This window comes from Coloeus monedula (genome assembly GCF_965178545.1).
Source record: "Coloeus monedula genome assembly, chromosome: Z".
NCBI lineage: Eukaryota > Metazoa > Chordata > Aves > Passeriformes > Corvidae > Coloeus > Coloeus monedula.
In genome coordinates this window covers 66156080-66175923 of record NC_138822.1, presented here as the reverse complement: position 1 = coordinate 66175923, position 19844 = coordinate 66156080, and the positions used below count along the sequence as shown (strand labels likewise).

The window sequence follows — 19844 nt, the reverse complement described above, 5'->3', positions numbered from 1 at the left end:
TTATCTGTTTGAAGGCAGGCTGACTTGCAGAGGAGGAATTTTTTACAAAATACTACTTACTTTTAAAATAACAATAAAAGCATTTGAGTTTGGAAGATAATAGCCCATTCAAGTCTAATACGTCATGCATAAGAAATAATTACAGAATAATTTTCAGTTCAGTCCCCATAAACTCTGAAGGACAAAGGAAATGAGATTGTCTAGATTGCCAGGAAAAGTAAAAGTGTCTCCTCTAGGAGGCACAGTTGACCTGGGGACTTAGTGCACAAGGCCACAGAAAGGGGAAGGCATCCCCGGAGAAGGTAGGAAAAGTCTGCAGGCTCTTACAAGCTTTATGCATTGGGAAAGACAATACAGATTACTTCCTTTCTGGACTTAATTTCATGCAAGACAGCAGAGAGTGAATGCAGCAGAGAGGAGTGTCTTGTTGTAAGTGGCAGAGGCATTCCCTTCTGAAGGCAGTTGGATAACACTCAACAAATTTTGTGCCATGTAAGGGTAATAAGAGGAGAGGTAGTTCAGATGATGTCAGAGAGGAACCAAGAGTTAGTTGGAACTAGGCTGGAAGTAGGAGAAAGCAGCAGCAGTAATCATTGGTGTGTCTTTGCAGAAGTTGACCATTTATTTTCTCAGCCCAAACTGGGCTGGATTCCTGGTGAAGAATAACAAAAGAAGCAATGGGAAGCTGGATTTCAGAGATTTGAGTTGAGGAGTGCACAACCCTCTTTTCATAGCACCTTAAATTTATACAGGAGGTAGGAAGGAGGTAGGACACTGAAGAAAAAATAATAAATTAATGAAAGCTTGTAACAGAAAGTATTCAAGAAGTGTTCAAGCTATTGGAGGTAATTTACAAATGAGTTAAGATAATATAAAATACATTTGTCTAGCTAAACAGTATTAATTTCCTTATGTTTTGCTTTCCAAAAACCAGAAAGCAAACTGGCTTACTTTTAATTCAGCATGGATTAAAACCAATTATATATGTCATCAAATTTGCATGCTCAGCATACAGTGGAGATTTCAGACTACTTTTATAGAAGGCCCTTGCTTAATCTTTTCTCTGCTAATAAAAGATGATGGTTTTATTAATATTAAGGACTTGATCGAGTCTTATAAACACTGCCTCCATTTACAATATAATTAAATATATAATAAACTATTAAATTAATATTCTTTTAACAGCTTGTTATTCGACCAAAGCAACCTGCATAGTGTGGCTGAAGCTGCCACTTTATTCCTATTTGAGACTGCTGTGTGACTCAACCTTTCTCTTTCCATTCACCTTCAATCACATATGACTTTATAATTACAGTTATTTGACTACAATTCCTATCTGTTTTGGAGTAAAACCCATCATCATGAGTTCAAGGAATAGCAATGTTAACTTTCCATGCTTTATAAGGCAGCACTATTGTGAAAAATTGTGGCATTTTTATCTGAATTATAAAGAATTTTGAGCTGGTATTGTATAAACCAGAATCTGAATAGAAAAAGCAAACCTGGTTTTGTAAAGGAACATAAGTGTTCTGGATAAAATTTATCTCATGTCTAAAAATCTCATTGTACTCAATACATAAAAGATGTTCAGATGGAGAAATTGTAATTAGAAAAATAAGAGAATAACAGGAATCAGAGATTCGTCTTAATCATGACTGTCTGTTACAGTATTTGGAAAGAGATCAGAGGTGTTTATGCTGTTGCCCTTCAACATTGCAGATAATCAAAAAGCGTTAAGAAACAGAGGTGTAGATAACAGAGTGGGAGGTTTATGACTTTCTGTTGTGACACTTTTTCTTCTTTCAAGCAAACATAGAATATCAACAACAGAAAACAACTGGTTTGGCCATTTTGTCTTTAAATTATAAGACCGTGTGAGAAATATGGCAGTTGTGCCTACCTGAGCAAACGGTGTCACAATCAAGTCATCTCCGTGTCTGAAAAAATAAGCAGAGTTATAAGTTAGGTATTACCAAAAATTTGCTGCTTTAACAGAAAGAAAATCAGGTTTTACAATGCAGTATAGGTAACTCCAATTTTATTCCTCTACAGTTACACTCTATTATTGCTTCATGCATTCTTTGAAAAGCAAATATCAACTTAGTTATTGCCCAACTGCCTGGCAAGTCTGTGGGAAGGCTGACAGACCAACCAGTTTTTGTGCTGTGGGGTGGGTAGGTGACTGACCACCCAGGACTAATCTACAGACATTTCATCCCAAAGGATGGCAGTGAACACTCCAAAAGTGACTCCAGTGAGGGTTTCCAGCAGGCTTGTGAGGGCTGAAGAGGGGGATGGTGGGGCAGCACATCGCAGATGAATAAAAACCTAGTAAAACTACCAAACTGACTGAGACTTCAGTTGTTATGGGGTGTATGACTAACAGTGTGCTGTTGCTGTGGCAATGTCACCTCCACAGGGGCGATGTATGGACAAGGTGCCAGGATGACACACTACAGGGCAAAAGGCAGGAAGAGAAAGTGGGGTTGCTTCTCTTGAGCAGGGAAAACTGCCACTTGAAATGGTTGTCATAAAATTTTGGTCCTGTAAATACAAGTAGACTGAGGGGCATAAAAGTAGCATCTGCAGCATTAATGACATAGAGTCAAAAAACAGGGACAGGGAAAACTTCGCCTTTTCAGTTATCCTATCCAGTATATGGCAGCAGTTAAGGTGAAAAGAAATTTTCTGAAGACAAAAATCCAATATGACTCTGCTTTTAATTTTCTTGTACTTTCCTGCAGTGAATTTATCATGATAAATTACAAGTTGCAACTTCTAACATAAACTATCATTGATTTGGTGCTATTTTAATGTTATTTAAGCATAAAATGATGAGTTTTTAACATTGGCTTTCAAGACCATGAAAATCTAATTAGAAAAAAGCTGATAAATGGAGAAGTGTGATTTGTGTTTGACTTGCTACAACATTTTCTTATTATCTATATACTGTCCACAAGACAGCAATGGTTTACAGATATTGCAAAAACCTAATTAAAAAGCAGTATGTGCAGTCTGTACCACTGTACAATCAGTCTGTAAGGATGAAACAAAACTCCCCAATATTAAAGATTATCAGAATGTTTAATAACTGTGTAACCATTTTTACTACCATCTCTTTTATTCCTTTTGTAATGGAAGAATGGATTTTTAAACACTCTGTGGAAGAAATCTGCACTTTGAACAGTCTTTGCAGGAGTGGTTGGAATAGAGTGTTGCTTCAGGTGAAACCACAGTCCCCCACTGGATGGAAAGCATGTAAGTCTGACTCTCAGAACAAGCCAAAAGAAACATGTCCTCCATGGCACTTCAATTGCTCAGTGAAGTCAAATCCAGTCAGGGATAATAGACAATGTGAATCATCCTAGAGCATTAATGAGAGTTAATGACCAGCTGGGTTTAGTGCCTCTTTATGTTTTCACTGGGTCATGAAAACATTGGCAAATGCCCTACACTATAATTTTAGATAAGGGTTGCTTAATGAATTACACAAAGGCTTTAGCAGAAGATAAGCCAAATACCTTTTTCCTTTTTTTATCCTGTTCTCCACTGAAAGAGCCAGTGTGACTATGCTACTTCACTTCCAGGAAAATTATGCTCTTTGTCTTCAAGTTCTGTGAAATGGCATTATCTGATATGTGACAGCTGGCTTAAATGTTTCTCAGTAGTACTTTAATTTCTTATATTTTATAAAGGGTATTTTTATTATTTGCATAGAGCTACTCCATTTTTGCTTCTGTTTTAACACTTAAAGGGGTGCAGCTCAAAACATAAACCCATTTTTTACTGATCTAGTCTAATCCCTCATTTGGAAATTATGAAAGGGCACAGTTCTGAAGATGAAAGTGTTTACAGGTAGCAGCAGCACTGGACGAAGAACAAAAATATTAAATTGTTTCTACCTGTAAATAAGACAGTGGAGACATGGAGATAGTTCCTTCTAGCACCTGTCAGTGGCAAAGACTCTGAATGCCCAATATATGACAAATGCACAAAATATGCATCAGTGCCTCAAAATACCAGGCAACTCCTGAAACATAGTTACTAACTGCTAAATTCAGACTGGCAAAAAGTATGAAAATTAGACTGTCCTCCTTAAAATCTCTTGTGGCCTGCCTTATTGTAGATGGAACCTCCTCTTCTTCCCATTTAGCCCCTGTTTGCCACCCCTTGAATGCTGAAGCACTTATAGAAGGCAACAGCTACATATTCTTGGCTTTCTGCCCTGGAGGATCATATTTTTCTTTTATGTAAAATAACATGATCCCACTTTTCTCATTTTTAAACTTGATTCTACCTGACCTGCTTCTGGACTGCATTTCACTGGAGAACACTGATATCATACTGTAGCTTGCTATTCTTTAATAGAGGCATGATTCAGTAGTAATTCAATGTACTGAAATCAAGCCAGGACTTAATTTTCACTGTTCAAATCCCCCTTGTGTAAAGAGAAACAATTCCAGAAATTACCATTATTTTGCTGAATCTGATACTGAAAGTACAGACATCCACAGCTTTCTCAAAATAGTTTAGCACTCACCAGACCCACTTGAATGCAAAGCAATTTTAAAAGGTGGTGAGCAAGCTTTGATCCACATTGGGTCAGAAAATCTGGACAAAGTGAGAGTGTTCAAAGAAGCTCTGTTAATTTTTGTACAGAAGAGCAAGAACATATGATTCAAAATGCCATTGATCCACAGTATACTACAGTGTAATAAGCACTACAATGTATGAGTGTCTTCCTGTTTCTAGATGACATGGAAGCTGATGGGTGATTCTTTCTGGATTCTAGATCGGATAGTACCTCACATCTGTATACAGAAGCAGCAAGAGGGAGTGTAAATCCTCCAATATGTCACAAGCTTCTAAATACAGACAGATATATTAGCCTTTAAGGTTAGAAGAAATTGTTCACATCAGTGTTAGACTCTGTTAACTAGAATGCCTGGCATACTTGTTCACATCTTCATTTTTCAAAGGAAACACAGGTTTAAAAGCAGAATAATTTTCACATAGCCCCAAAACTTAAAATGATCAGTTCTCCATCATCAAAGAACATTGCTAAAACATGCACAGCCCAGATCAGATGAATGACTGTTACATAAAAAACGAGCCAAATTCTCATTAGCAGACCAAAGATTACATACAACATTGCAAGCTGTTTGCCACAGTAAAGTGATGACGCCTAGACTTCCGCAAATTTTTGTCTTTTGCTTCCTAACATTTCCTATATGACATACTTGAACTCACATCGTATAAACTATGCTGATCCCCGCCCTGAAGAAGATATGAAAGAGCTGTATTAAGTCAGACATTAGTTGAACATGCTCCGTACAAAAGTTCTGCTTCTTTTCCTCAGGATTGGCATCAGTTTGTCTCTTCTATCCCAACTACAGAACAGTAATTAACTTTTCCTCTATTAATAAGGAACTTAGAGATGCATGGACAGACAGAGAAGGAGACAGGAAGATTAACACAAGGATAAGACAAGGTGACTGCATACCTTCACTTAATAATTAAACTGTCATAATTTAATACAACATCCAATAAAAGAAGTAACTAGAGAGATATCCTGCAGACCTGTCAGGATACAGAAAGATAAAGAAAGAGTGGATGTTTTTCATACTGGTCAGAAAAAACTCAAGGTACCCATTAAGAAGAAGCAAATCCCAGGCCTTTGAGACCACAAGGAGTGTGAGGCACTTGCCACTGTGGAGCTTCACAGGGAAGATCCTCTAGGTTTGTCTTTATAAAGACTGTAGTAAGGCCACAGATGAAGACTTTTTGGGTCTTTCTAGACTTTTTAGACTTTCATATAAATACCAACTGAGTGATCTTGAGGACAAGTATTGAAGTTGTGAGACATAAACAGGATAAATAAGAGCTCTGTCTTACTTGAGGAGAGAAAACATACAACACATACACAAGTTTGACACAAATGTACCAGTTTAAAGTATGATCTTACTAGTTTGCTCCACTCCTCCAATTGAATCAAAACCTTACTTATATCCCCAGGAGAAGTACTGGCTGATGATGCTGGTCAGGCCTTAAATCCAACTGGCATAGACCATGTTGGATTCTCTGGCCACAGACTTTGGACATAGGCCAATTGAAATGATAAAGCTGCCAACTGAATTGAAAAGCCCGAAAGGACAGTGGCTGTATGGAATTCCTGAATGATGCTCCACATCAAGAACTAATGCTTTCATCATATTGTCGTATGAATTTACTCAATTTTTAAAGAATTGTATTGGGGCTTTTTTTTTTTTTTTTTACTATAAGAACGTAGCAAGATTAAGGTATGGGAAAATCCATACTGCCTATATACCATGTAAAAAATAAGAAAGAAGAGGAACATTAAGGTAGTCTTCTGTTTATGTCAGAAAATACATGGCAGCCTTCTTCTGCAATGTAAACATCCAGATTCGGATAAACACAGCATCCACTGATTTCTGTATACAAGGCTGAATCAGACTCACTGTCCAATAGTGTGGCAGAAATACAACTTAGATGAGACATTTGTGTTTTGTTTGCATATATGCTGGAACACAATTATATCATATATAGAACCACAAATGAAAGACAGAGAATAAGCTAATACAGTACCCTAACTGCTGGTATTTTCTTTTCTGTCCCAATGACTTCTCATAGTTGAAGCCAAATATGCACACACAAATCATATATGATTTAGGTATGTTGAAGCAGTCACATTGCTCAGGTTCAGATTTTAGCAGCAATGATGATTCTAGATTGCACCCTGCATCAGAAGCTGTGCTTTTGAGGATAGCGAGCAGCAGTGGCTGCCTGCTCCATGCAGCTTGAGCTTTATCATCATCATCTGCATTTGGAAAATCCAGATGGGCTGGTTTGCAAAACTGATTTTGTGGAGTCAGAAATCAGAGTGCTCCAAGTCAGCTTATTCTGCAGGAATAGTGCTTAAGTCATGTCATCTCAGTTTTTAAAGACTTTGAGAAAAAATTTCTAATCCTGAGATAGCTTAGGCCTTGCTTGAAAAGCCAAGACTAAATGAGTGTAAGTGGCAGATCTTAATGCTTTGCCCAGATTATGAAATGGGGTTACAGCTTTTCCTAGATAGACAGTGGGTTTTTAGTGATTTGATCTCTTTGAAAGGGTGAGTGCAATCTGGGGGATGATCAGGCATCTAAGGCAGGGGCTAGAGACTATGACACTGTGGGCAGGTGCGGATTTAGGGCTGAGAGAGCAAGCAATTAAAATTGCTGTTGGAGCCATGAGCTATAGAGGAGGGGGTTGTTTTTCCCAGAGCACTTATTTATTTCTGTGAACATGGAGGTAAGAGGATTGTTGAAAAGAACTACTTGAAACCACAGAAATTAGACCCTGAATGAAGCAGACTCTCATCAACTATTGTCTGAGTGTTTCAGAACACCACAATTTTCTGTAACACTGTGCAGTTATGTCCTCCTGACACATCTGTCTAATTCAGCAACACAGCTTGCCCTAATTAGTAAAAAAGTATTGCTGTAATATTGGGAGTTCAGTACAGTTAATTTAATTGAGCTTAACCAGATGAAGGAGGATTGGCTCAGAAAAGCCACAGCACCTGAGAGGTCCATTATCACAGCCGAAAGAAATGCTGGTTATAGTAATTCTACAGGGACTGTCTAACTAGAAAGTGAGATTTAGAAAGACACACTAAAAGGAGAAAAAAATTTCTTCAGCATAAATGTCACTAGTAAAAACTTCAGATATAAGTATTTCCAAAGACCCCAGCTAACATCATAGGCAGCACAAATCAAGTTTCTCCACCATGAGATGTTGATGAAGAAAACAATTCTTGCCTGCTTTACTATCAGAGGTCCAAAAAAACCCTCAAAAGAACTGTGGATTATTACATTTTGCTAATATACATATATTATGTATTAAAATACCTGCAGTTTTCTAGATACAACTAATATTTTATACAAGAAAGTGCTTTAATTTTTCATGTCAACTTTTTAGCATCTCAGATCCTGAATATACACTTGATTAGGCTTGGAATAAGCCTTTGAATTCCTGGAATCTGTCCTGTTTCAGTCATCAGTGTTAGGTTATCCAAACTGTAATGTAATTCAAGCTGAACTGCATTAGCACCCAAAGTGAGAAGCTCTCCCAAGCCTTGGAAATACAAAAGGACCATGTCTGTTACAGACTAAGGAACTGGAAATGAACAGTGTTAGCAATTCTAAATCAGTATTTTGAGGTTTAACACAGGGACTATCAGGTAGTATTACCTGGCTACCTGTGCACCTTACTGTGCATCAATAGCTCCCTTTCACAGGGTCTGTGCTTTTGAGCAGATTTTAAAGAAAGGATTTTTCTGGGTGACGAGTGTAACTTTGGGTCTCGGTGATAGTGATCTAATGAAGATCCATCAAGTCCAGAAGCTTCATTCAGAATTGCTGGATGAGCTGGAATCAGAATTGGCTGATAACTCAAAAACCAGGAAGTATAACTATTTTTTCCCATTCTGCATAATATGCTGTAGGAATACTACTAGGCTTCTTCCATCTACCAGGAAAGTCTCCTAACACCTTTGGAAGAGTTTGAGGACCACCAAGACCTCTTATGTCAGACCCAGCTACTTTGCTCAGAAGCTTTAACCTTTTCCAAAGAGACTGCACTCACACATCTGACTCGTGTAATCTGCCTGAGATAATCCCATAGGTAGTGATGTAGTGGACCAGCACAGTAGGATGCCAGCATGATGTGTAACCCACAAAAACACAGATAACTCAATAAATTATTTGTATCATATTTCCCTAGTCATCCACCAAGCCTCAACGCTTTAATCCTGTCAGAATATAGCAGAACATTTAGATTATAGGAGAATGGTGGGCAGCTGAGCAACTGGCCTCTGTTAAATCTGACAGAATTACTCAGTCCTGAGAGGAAGGAGAGCATGGCCTTGCCAGAGTTTTTTACTACTGTAGGTGGTTTTCCTTCTAAAGTCAGAAGGTAGTCTGCCTGGGGGTCACTGAGGCAATGGCAAGGGAAAAGAAGCTACTGCAGTTTGGGGCTTCAATTCGTGTTTTGAAGGAGAGGCTGGATTAAGCCAGAGGATATAGGACTCTGAATGAGAAAAATGCTGAACTTAATCAGAGGAGTCCAGCCAGCAGTGCTGGAACTGTTGGACTGTTCATACAACCAAAATCATCATTTAGCTATATCAAGGCTACAAAACAAACAGGCATGAGAGACTACAGAATAGTTCTGTTTTCTGCTCAGGTTCAAGAAAATTAGTGACTGGGTGTGCATACATGACTGGAAGCAATCAAGTTAGTGCCATTTAATGAGCTACTATTAGTGAGTTTTGATTGCATTAGCTGACACATATAAACTCTTACCTTGTTGCAAATGAAAATAAAATGTGTTGCCTGGAACTACGTTTAAGCATCATGCGTTTGGTTGGTTGCTTGCTTGTCCCTGTCCCACACACCTAACTGTTTAAAACTGATACACATGAGCTAATTCTGAAGAATAAGACTACATGACTTTCCACATGAGCCTTCTACTGATGCACGCTGAAAGATTCCCTCTTTAAAAGAAATAGCAGAGCTGCTGAAAATATGGCACTTATACAATGCAACCCAGCCTGAGAGAGCTTGCTATCTGCCAGCCATAGATAGTTTCAAGGTTTACAAAAAAATGGTCCCTTAACCAAATTCAAAGGTCCCTAAATGAATGCATGTAAGAAGAAACAAGCTAACTTGAAGAAAAACAAGAAATTCAGAATTTCAGACTGCACGTTTTCAGGGATTGAACTCTACAGCTAACTGAGCATTAGTGCCATTAAAAGAATCCAAAATATTCAGTTTGTACCCTGAGGGGTGAAATGACAATTAATGTTCTTCTGGGTTTTGAAATAAACTTGACCAGTGCACATAGGTGATCACTGAGCTAGAAAAACAGTCTAAGAGGGATCCCCGGAAGACATTCAAGTCTCTTTTTACAAAGTTCCCCTTCTTCACACTGCTTCCATCCTTCAGTACTGCAGGCACAGAAAATGAACACATCCACCCTCCTCTCCACCGCAGATCATTGTTGCAAGCTCAGGGAGTAATGGTCTTGTGATGTACCTGATATCCCAGCTAAGAATTGGGTTTGGCACCATGTTCTTAAGAACACACTACCTTTGACTGAAAAGATGTAGGAATTCAGTCTGTTTTGGTTAGCACATGAACAGTAACTTGTTATTTTCCTTCAAGCATCCATTATTTCCAGAGGAAGGAAGAAAAAAAGCCTAACATATGAAAAGTGTTTAAAGGGGAAGTGATGCATTTAACAACTGAGAGCTATGTTTGGAAAATTGTAAGGTTTTAGCAATCTCACAAAAAACCAGTAATGATTCTGTATTGATTGAAAGTAAATAAAATAAATTTGAATTTAATCAACAAAAACTATCCCCTGAATAAAAAGCAAATGAAGTCTTCTCAATGCAAAAATACCTTCTTTTTGTTTAACAGCATAACCAATTTCCTTATCAACAAATGAAGTCAACACAAATTTATTATTCAACTTTAAGATAGTTGAATTCTAAGTTGAGTTCTTTGCTTTGAATTCCACCTGTAAAATGTGTAAAACAACTGGAAAAGACAGAGTCATCTCTTTTTCTCCAATTTTTTTTTTGTTTATAACTCAAAAAAATATTGTAAGTGACTTGAAAATTATGTAGATTAATTTAAGCTGCAACCTGGAACTTAATTTAAGGTTCTTAAAAACAAAAAAACAAAACACAATGAAGCAAAATATTTATCTGTTTTTCCTAAAGTGATGTAGGTACTTTTCTTTCCATGAACAAATACATATCTCAAGCAATTTAATGTATTTTTTCATTAAAATCTGTTTCTAAACAGAGCACACATAGAAAATGCTTCTTCAAAGACCTTTTTTAGATCAGGATAGACTTTCAAGTTTAACTGTCTTATTTTAGCCATGATATAGTAACATCAGAGATTCCTACAAAAGAATATGATACATCACAAGGAATTTCAGCTGCAATTTTTCTGGAGAAAAGACAATTATTTCTAATTAAACTGAGGTGCAACTACTCCTCTCAGTGTTTGCATGTCTTGTCTGCTGTTCTAGAATCTTGGCCAGCACCTTTCAGGTAAGAAACTTAAGATTCATACTCACAATATTTCATTAATAACACCAGGCTTTACTGGCTCAGAAACAAAAGAATAAGCTTGCCTTAGAGGATGAGAAAATATATCCTCTGTAACTGTAGATACAGGGAAGATGTCCTGGAGTAAACTGCATTCTCTTGCTATTTCCTTAATCACAGACAGCAGCAGAGGGATGCTGCTGTCTTCAGAAGTTACTGACTGAGTAGGAGTAGGTTGTCCAGCTCAGGGAATGGGGGTATGGTGGCCATTTAGCAGATCACCAGACCAATGACCCGGCAGTTCCCCACAGTCAGTGTTGCTTGGCTGGGTTCTGCTCCTTTTAATCATGGAAGCAAGTTCTAATAGAAATCAGCAAATTTTGTGTAATAATACTAGTTAGAGCTTATAGTGATAAGCTGATGAAGAAAATAGTGCTGAGCTTCTCTAAAAAAGGCTGTAAAACTGCTCCCCAGCAGGTGCTTTTTTATGAGTGATGTTCAGTTGGCCAAGTCCTGAGAAGACAGGATGTTGTGTCTGAGGTGTGTTCTAAGACTTTGTGGAAATGGGAGAAGGACAGACTTAAGTGAGAGGTCAGAAGACATCTTCTTACACTCAGAAGACACAGTGGAGCTTGGACGGACTTGTCTACTGAGAGTGCCTTGGTTCTCTGGTCTGCTTCTTCAGAATCACAGGAGGATTATACATGTTTTCTCCCTTCAGAGTGGCATCAAACGTGGGCTGTGATGCAGCAGTGGACAGCTTACTGGGGTTTTGTTTTTTCCTAGGAAACTATTTTTTAACCTGATTAGAGTCCTGGGTTTTGCTAAAACAGAAATTCTCTACTAATTTGATCTCTTGCTCCATTAACCAGGGCAGTGATCCCTTAACAAGAAGGGCATAAAAAGTGTTACCACTTCCAACTCTTCCTGCATTTGCAAGTTCTGGGCAGCCACAGCAGCTCAAACAAGTCAGCATTAAGTAATCAGGCCACCTCAGCAAGACATCCACACAGCTCTCTGCTTCACTAATGTCTTCAAACGTAGGCCTGACAATTATTCCAATAATGATTTTGCATGTCTTTCAGCTAGGCACTGTTCACTTTCTCCTATGTGTTGCTGTTGGGAACTTTTTGGGGTTTTTTGTTTTCCATTCTTTATTCTCCTTCCCTTTAAACTTGTTTTCCTGTCTTTCATCACAGATCCTGTACTATAATTCTTCATATTGTCTCACTACCCCTCACTGCCTCACTCAGTTTCTTCTTTTTCTCTTGCACATCCTTATTTCTCTGCTGGAAGTCCCATAGAGAGGCTTCACAACACATCTGCTCTCATCTGCCTTGGACCTTGCATCTTCATGTCTAAACCACCCACCTCTCCAGTTCACAAACTTCAGCAGCATTTCCTAATCTTTGTATATAATCTCCATGTCCTGCTTTTATTATTGTCAAAGACCATGTTATTTCTTCCAAGGGATAACTGAAACAATGTTACTTGACCCCCACTCCATTTTATATGCTTTTCCTTTCTTACATTCAGCTGCTTTTCTGCTTCTCTAACTGCACCCATATTTGTCCCACTAACCTTCTCTCATCAAAGCAGCCTTGCACTCATAATCTTTTGCACTTCTATCTTTTATTCTTTTCCACAGCTAATTCATAAAAATGTACTTTGGATTCTCTGAGTTTAAAAAACTTTCCACCTGTCCCTTCTCTGTGCTCGTTTCTTTACCTTCCATCTCAACTCGCTAAGTGAAACTCCCTTTGCCTTCTCTGTCAGGTTTACTACTTTGAGCATAGTGAGTGGCATTGTACCTTCCCCTGGGTATAGTATCTGACTGTATTAGTCTCTCAGTTGTCATCTTATACTTTGACTTTATAAGCTGTTTGTAGCAGAGCCCATCTTTTCATTTTGGGTTTGCAAACAACTGAGCACAACTTGTTCCCTTCCTTGGCTAGAGCTGCATACATAATAAATAATGGCACAATGAATTCAGCATTTCAGCACTGCCATCCACTGGCTGTCGTAACATGACATTCCAAATTTCACTAAAATCTTGAAGTATTGACTGACTAGAACGTATTATTGTAAGTTTAGTATTTGAGAGTAATGGGAATGCCAGAATTCTTTATGCTCTATTCCTTACAAATACAAGACATATGCCTTTTGCTTTCTCTTTTTCTTTACAAAGTGAAACATCAAGACTGGTTAAAGAATCAGGGGATCTAGACTAAACTGCCATGTACAATTAATCCACTTAAATTACCTGAATGATGTGTCTATTTTGTAATACATATTGATCATGTTTAAAAAACAAAAAATACTTAAGCATGTATATAGATGCACAAGGGAAATAGGATAATTTGGGACTAACCTAAAATTTGTGTACTTCTCCTGTCAACCAACCCTTTCATCTTCCACCTCATTTAGCAATGTCCTGAATCATAGTTGTTTCTTTATTTTAATAATATTCAGTGGGTTTCCTTTCCATGAGCATATTCAGCTCATGGATTGGTTCTATACATAAGGCCTTTAGTGATTTTTTTTTTTTTCCTTGCTATTTTATCTTTTTAAACTTTCCCCTCTTTTATTTTTTGGCTTTCTTGCATGTAATATCTGTGATACAGCTATGCTTATTACAGTTAGGCTTATTGATAAATGATTAATATTCCATGGTTAGAACATGCCTTTTACATTTCCTTATGTGCTCCCCTCCTAAACAGTGGCAGGAATATTTACCTTCTTAGTACAAAAGTTCATCTGTGACAAGAGACTGTGAAAATCTATGAAGACGTGAGGTCAAATAAATTTTATATGTAAATTGTTTCCAGAAAAGTTTGAAAGGAAAAATAGAAAGAGAAAAAAGGGGAAAATCTGTGCTGTTGCAGTAATTATATTGTTTATCCAATTTACTGCCATGTGCTGAAAAATTGTCCAAAATTCTAGGAAATGAAGTGGATTGTGAGTTCAAGGATGAAGCACTAATTGAATTGTTCATTGAAATGACTCATCTAAGCAATGCAGTCAGCTGGATTGTCCTCCTCAATGTAGAAATCTTTACAAATGTTATCATGGCACAGGTGAGATACTAAAAACTTGACTCTTCTCCCTCTAAGAAAAGGACATCTGTCACAAGAAGATTTGCTGGAAGGTGGGTACTATTTCCAAGAAAAATGCATTTTTTTTATAACAAAGTAAGATGAAACGCTCTTGTTCTAACCCATTTTGTCTCAACAAAAATTGGTCACATTTAGCACAAAGCTTACCGAGTACTTCAATCTACAGAGCTTAACTGAGTCATGGACCTTACACTAACCCTCTCTAAAGGCAGGAATTTTTCTTACCTTAACACTCTACATAGAAGAAGAGCTATAATTAAAGGAAATAACAGCTCCAAAAATTATATAAGCTGAAAAAAAATAGGAGTGTTCATTTATGACTTCAAGTTAAATATCAGCTCTAATTTCACTCATTATTATGAAAATCCTTATTCTTTTTTGCACCTACTCTTTATTTTTTTGAAGGTGATATCGATAAGTCTTTGCCCCATTAAAAAACAGCATTCACTGAGGTATTCTGACAAGACTGATCCTTTATTTTAGATAAATATTTGAACCATAAACACCAATTTGACCAAGGAATTCGGAGCAGTTTAGGCAAAAAAACCAATCAAACAAAAATATTTGTTAATTTCTCCTACATAGAAGTGACTAGAAGATAGAACATTTAAATATTTTTGGTGTCTTACAAATAAACAGAGATTTGTATCTGACTTCCACTACGCATGCAACCTCAGGTCCATACATACTTGAAAAGTATGAGCCACTAACAGAAAATACACACTTCACAGAATAGTGAGAGAGGACAGAATAAGTTTATAAAGGTTTTTGTTAGAGTTTTGTCTTTTAGCTAAGAGGGTATTTGAAATAATTTTTTCTCTCTCAAATATATTATTTTCTGCCAGCTGGTAAATCTTTTCTCTAAAAACATAAGACTCCTGTTATAAATAAATTGAATTTATTTTTTAAGATCATGAAGAAGCCTAAATTGAGTTTATATTGTTCTTCTTGAAAATAACTAAAGAGCCAGAAAATAGTTCTCCTTAGGGTTTTAGTACACCAGTATTGACTGTCATTATTATTCTGTCAAAGCTAATAGAGTGTATAAACATTTCAAGTACACCCTCATGACATCCTTCAAAAAGCTGCAGGAACAAGTATAATCTTCATTAAAGTAATAAACAAACAATTTTCCATTACTTCACTAGCGTAAGTGATTACTGCCTTCGATTTAAAAAAAAAAAATATCTTGTGGCTGCAAAAATCTTGATATTGGACAAATTATAGACTAGAATTATTTTATAAGGTACTTACATATCACTGGCAATGGAGGAATTCCTGGACATGGACTTTGGAGACAGATCATAATCACTGTCTGACCGGTAAAGGAAAGACTCCCTACGTTGACTGTGGACAAAATTTGCCTGAAGAATTAGCCCTGACCCAGGGCTTGTCATGGGGTCCAAGGGACTTCGTCCTGATGATGTACCATTGTCTACATCGAAACTGCAAAAAGAAGAGAAAAATTTTTATGTCATTGACCTAAGAATTTTTAAATTTAATAAACACCCTTCTGAAAAAATTATCATAGCTAATTGCCTCTTGATATTAATGGGGAAATAAAGACCAGGTCATGTCCACTGCTACAAAAAAATGTGAGGCAAAACAGAGATATATCTTAAAATTACTAATAAACAAAAAAACCCCAGCCAAATCTGAAGGAAAAGAAATTTGGCAGAAAAAACCCCGACACTGTTAGGAATACAGGAAGCTTTATACCTCTCTGCATGCAGAGTATCCATGAGCACTACACCAGAGGAAACATGATGTTTCATTATTTACATCTTCAGGTCTCATCACTCCTAAGCTGGACCACAATTATCCTGTCTCCTCCCACTGCTAAGGCAGTTGAGGGCTTTTTTCTTATTGAGTACCCAATCCTTGTATTTTGTTACTACAAAAATATTTCAAGAATGTACTTTATTTTATCCCAATACGCAAAGTACTGAGGTGGCATTAATGCATATGTGTGTGCTTGGGCACATCTGCCTGCATCAGATTTGCTGTTTTACAAACAGATTGAATAAACGAGTCCATTGTTCATGGCCAAGCAGCAGAACTTCTGTAGCCATTTGTGTCTTTGAACCACACAGTTTAGATCCAGTGCTTTTGATTGTTGTGTTTGGTATGAAGATAGGTAAAGAGGCTTATCATTCCTACAGAACACTTTTCTTAGGAGATGACGAAAGACAAGGGAACAGAAAGAGAATGGGGAAGTAGATGCTGGTTCACATAGATGGCAATGTTTCCACAAAGGCCTTTGAAAATCAGTGTGAAGACCTTGAACAGGAGTCTGGAAACGATTAAACACTGGTGCTGAGGGGGCGTGTTCACAGCAACCTGTGTTGCTTGACAGCACAACAGCTGCATTTGGTACTGTATGGAGGCTTTCTGCAGCATGTGGCTTCATTTTTGGATGTTTTGTGGTATGCAGTCTGAGAGGTTACAGATGTGTGGATCAGCAAGAACTAGGTCTCTAGGCTCATTTGCCATACTAATGGGGACATAAATAACACTGCTAAAGCATTTAACAATGAGGGATGAGAAGCTGATCTTTCGCATGATTTTTTAAACATGGATAAGTGCTAGCACCATATTATGCATTTTTGCTGACCCCATAAAAAGTACTCATTTTGAAAATGGTGTTCATTTGAAGGACACCTACAGGTTTCCATTTACAGCTAATAACAGCAGAAACAATGCAGTCCAAGTCAGCTGTGCATTAGACTTCAGCCTAGCACAGGTGTCGCAACTGTTACATACTACTCTGTACCAACTTGTTTTATCTACCATTGACCTGAGGTTTCAATGAGTTGCCACTTCAATTCTTTGCTGAAGTGACAGCATTCCCATGACCTTTTTTTCCTTTGTTAAATGAACTAATCAAAGAAACATATTGCTTATTTTGATACAGATGCACACTGCCTAGCAGAGGATGGATTTTTGTTTCATTATTTATTTCATTGCTTATTTGTTACTTTGCACATATATCTGGAACTGCAAGCTTACTGCCACTTCCAGACTATAATATTTTCTTTGTGCTCATCTCATACAGTTTGAGTGTAGAAAAGCAAATGGAGTTGGTTTGTTTGTTTCTCTTTTTTTAAAAAAAATACAGAAAATATGATAAAAAAACTTCAGGACAGCATAGTAATTTAATTATCTTTTCACTCTAGTTTTCAGAACAATTACCTGTCAGTAAATCCAAACACATACACTTCTTCCCAGAACTGATTTAATTTGATTATGTCTGTATACTTTTTTCTGTGTCTTTAAATGGGCTACTGCTTTACCAATCTCAAACTAAGAAAGCTTAAACCATGAGACATCAAATGAGAGTTCTGCCACCAGCCTTCTAGGCGATCTTGGACTGTGCAGATCTCCTCTTTGACTTTCATTTTCCCTATTTGTTGCATCTTTCTGATCACTGCAAGATCTGCTCACAAAAAAATATTTGAGAATGCATTGGAAAGGTCAGGATACCATGAATGCTACACTAAGATGTCCTTTGCAGCTTGTAGTGTCATTAGTTCATAACCATATTACCACTCCTACTAGCATGACTACTGTTAATTATTATCAATCTATATCTTTTCAGCTTGAATTCCTAAATATTGAAGGAGCACAAAATAATCACAATAGTAATGAAGGCTTTATCTCATCATATCCAAATTTCCTAAGATTTCTATTTCGTTGCCTGAATAATTTTTTCCTCTTTAAACAGTTTCAAGAAATCACAAACTCCTAGTCAATACACAGTCTGTATATTTTGTTTTTCTATTGAGGGCAGGAGAGCAGATAATTCCTGCAATTTTAGGTAAAATAGAAGGCAATAGTTTACTCCTGTGCTCAGTAAGACAAATTTCTGCAATGGCAGTATAATTTCAAATACATATAAGCTTGCCTGGGAACTTTAAAGCAAAAGTTAAAAGCTGGATATAAATAAGTGAAGATAAGTAAGTCCCTCTCACAGGAGGAAAATTTTGAATACAGAGTAAATAATAAACTGATTTCTTTAACAGTGGACTAAATATTCAACTGATTCAAAAGCATTTAGTTCAATTCAAGGGATACGGTTTTATATGCAGATCTGTTTCATTTTCTTCACCCCCCTTTTGTGGACCTCATATGAAAATTATATTACCAATCTTATTTCTTCCACTTAGAAACTAAGGCAGGCTTCTACAAATGATTTCACTGACAGATTGTAACATAGTGAATTTTTAAAATTTAGAAGACTATTAGCTAGAAGTGCGGTTCCACCAGCTGGGAGACGTCTTTTTTTTTTTTTTTTTTGCACCACCAGGTAAGCACAAGTTTGTGCAAGACATTGCTGTTGCAACAGGAGTTTTATCCTGTTGTACTGCGTCGTGACCACTAGATGGGTGTAAAAAGTAATAAACAGGATCCAAATAGACCAGCTGGATTTGCCTCGCGCTGTTCCAAGAAAATGTCTTTTATAAAAATATGTGTCAAGAAAAAAATTATTCAGTTCTACAGTCAAAGGGGAGTGTGAATACAGCACTGTTTTTTCAGAAACCTATGTTTATAGTAAAAAGTTTCTGAAATGTTGTAGCAGTTAAGTGTCTTGTTTAGATCTTTTTGAGACATTTGCCAACACTTTCAGATACAAAAGCTTGTAGAACTCTAAATCAAAGCAAGAGTTATTACAATGAAAATAATAGAAATTGTTTCTTTGTCTGAATCACAAGTCTTATTTGCAAGAAACTGTGCTTTTGACTACACTGCATCAAAAGAAGAGAGAATCAGAATGGGGAATTGAACAATTTCACACCAGTTCTTTGCTCTTCCTTGTTGCATACACTTAAAAACCCAAAAGTTTAAGACATGAAATAGGACAGACTCTTTAACTTGCCTGAACAGAAATTGCAAAAAATCAGCTGTCCTTGCTTCATATTTATCTTTCCACTCCCGTTAAGTTTCAAGCCACAACAAGAATATGTTGTGAATTGGAAATAACAGAAACAGAACAACATCTTCATGGAAGTTGTTACTAAAGAGCACAGGAACTGTTTTGCTTTCATTTCACAGGCAGTAAGTGGGCCATTTAAAGACAGAATTTTACACCATTGCTGTACAGCTAGCTCTGGGCACTTTGCATAATGCATGCAAACTGAAACTGCCTTTGGTAACTGGAGCATTTGGCACAGACATTACAGAATTTTGTATGTTCAAAGAGATTTGCTCCAACTGTGGAGATGCTAAAGCCATGAAAAGTCAGTGACAATTCAGCAACTTTTGTGTCTGCATTTTGACAAAACATTTTAAGGCATTAGTGGATAGTGTTTATCTTTAGAGCCTGCTTTATTCAGTGTTCAATGATCACAAACATGACATGAGATGAAATTCGGAGGTTTTTTCCTTGTTTGGCTACTCATCATGTTTGCACTTCTTGCCCACTCTGTCATCTAGGCTCTGTACTAAGATGGGGACAAAACAGAGATTTGTAAATGTTCATGGCTGATCTTCCCTGTGCTCCTAATAGGACAACAACAAGACCACAAGCAAACTTCAGGAAGATCATTAGAGATTTGCTTCAGACAATACTAGGACTCTGTGGCAAGATCAGGAGAGGTTCTGGA

The 19844-nt window shown here is 37.1% G+C and overlaps 1 protein-coding gene across 5 annotated transcripts in view; it reads right to left on the bottom strand.

The window, feature by feature from the left end:
- Positions 1-19844, bottom strand: part of PDE4D (phosphodiesterase 4D) — a gene marked incomplete at its 5' end in the record, with an annotated part of 319930 nt that overhangs the window by 87954 nt on the left and 212132 nt on the right. For all 5 annotated transcript variants that reach the window (XM_082301744.1, XM_082301747.1, XM_082301748.1 and 2 more), the window contains 2 exons: positions 1901-1937; positions 15496-15687. In XM_082301744.1, the coding sequence (XP_082157870.1) occupies positions 1901-1937; positions 15496-15687 (229 nt within the window). The remainder of the gene's footprint in view (positions 1-1900; positions 1938-15495; positions 15688-19844) is intronic.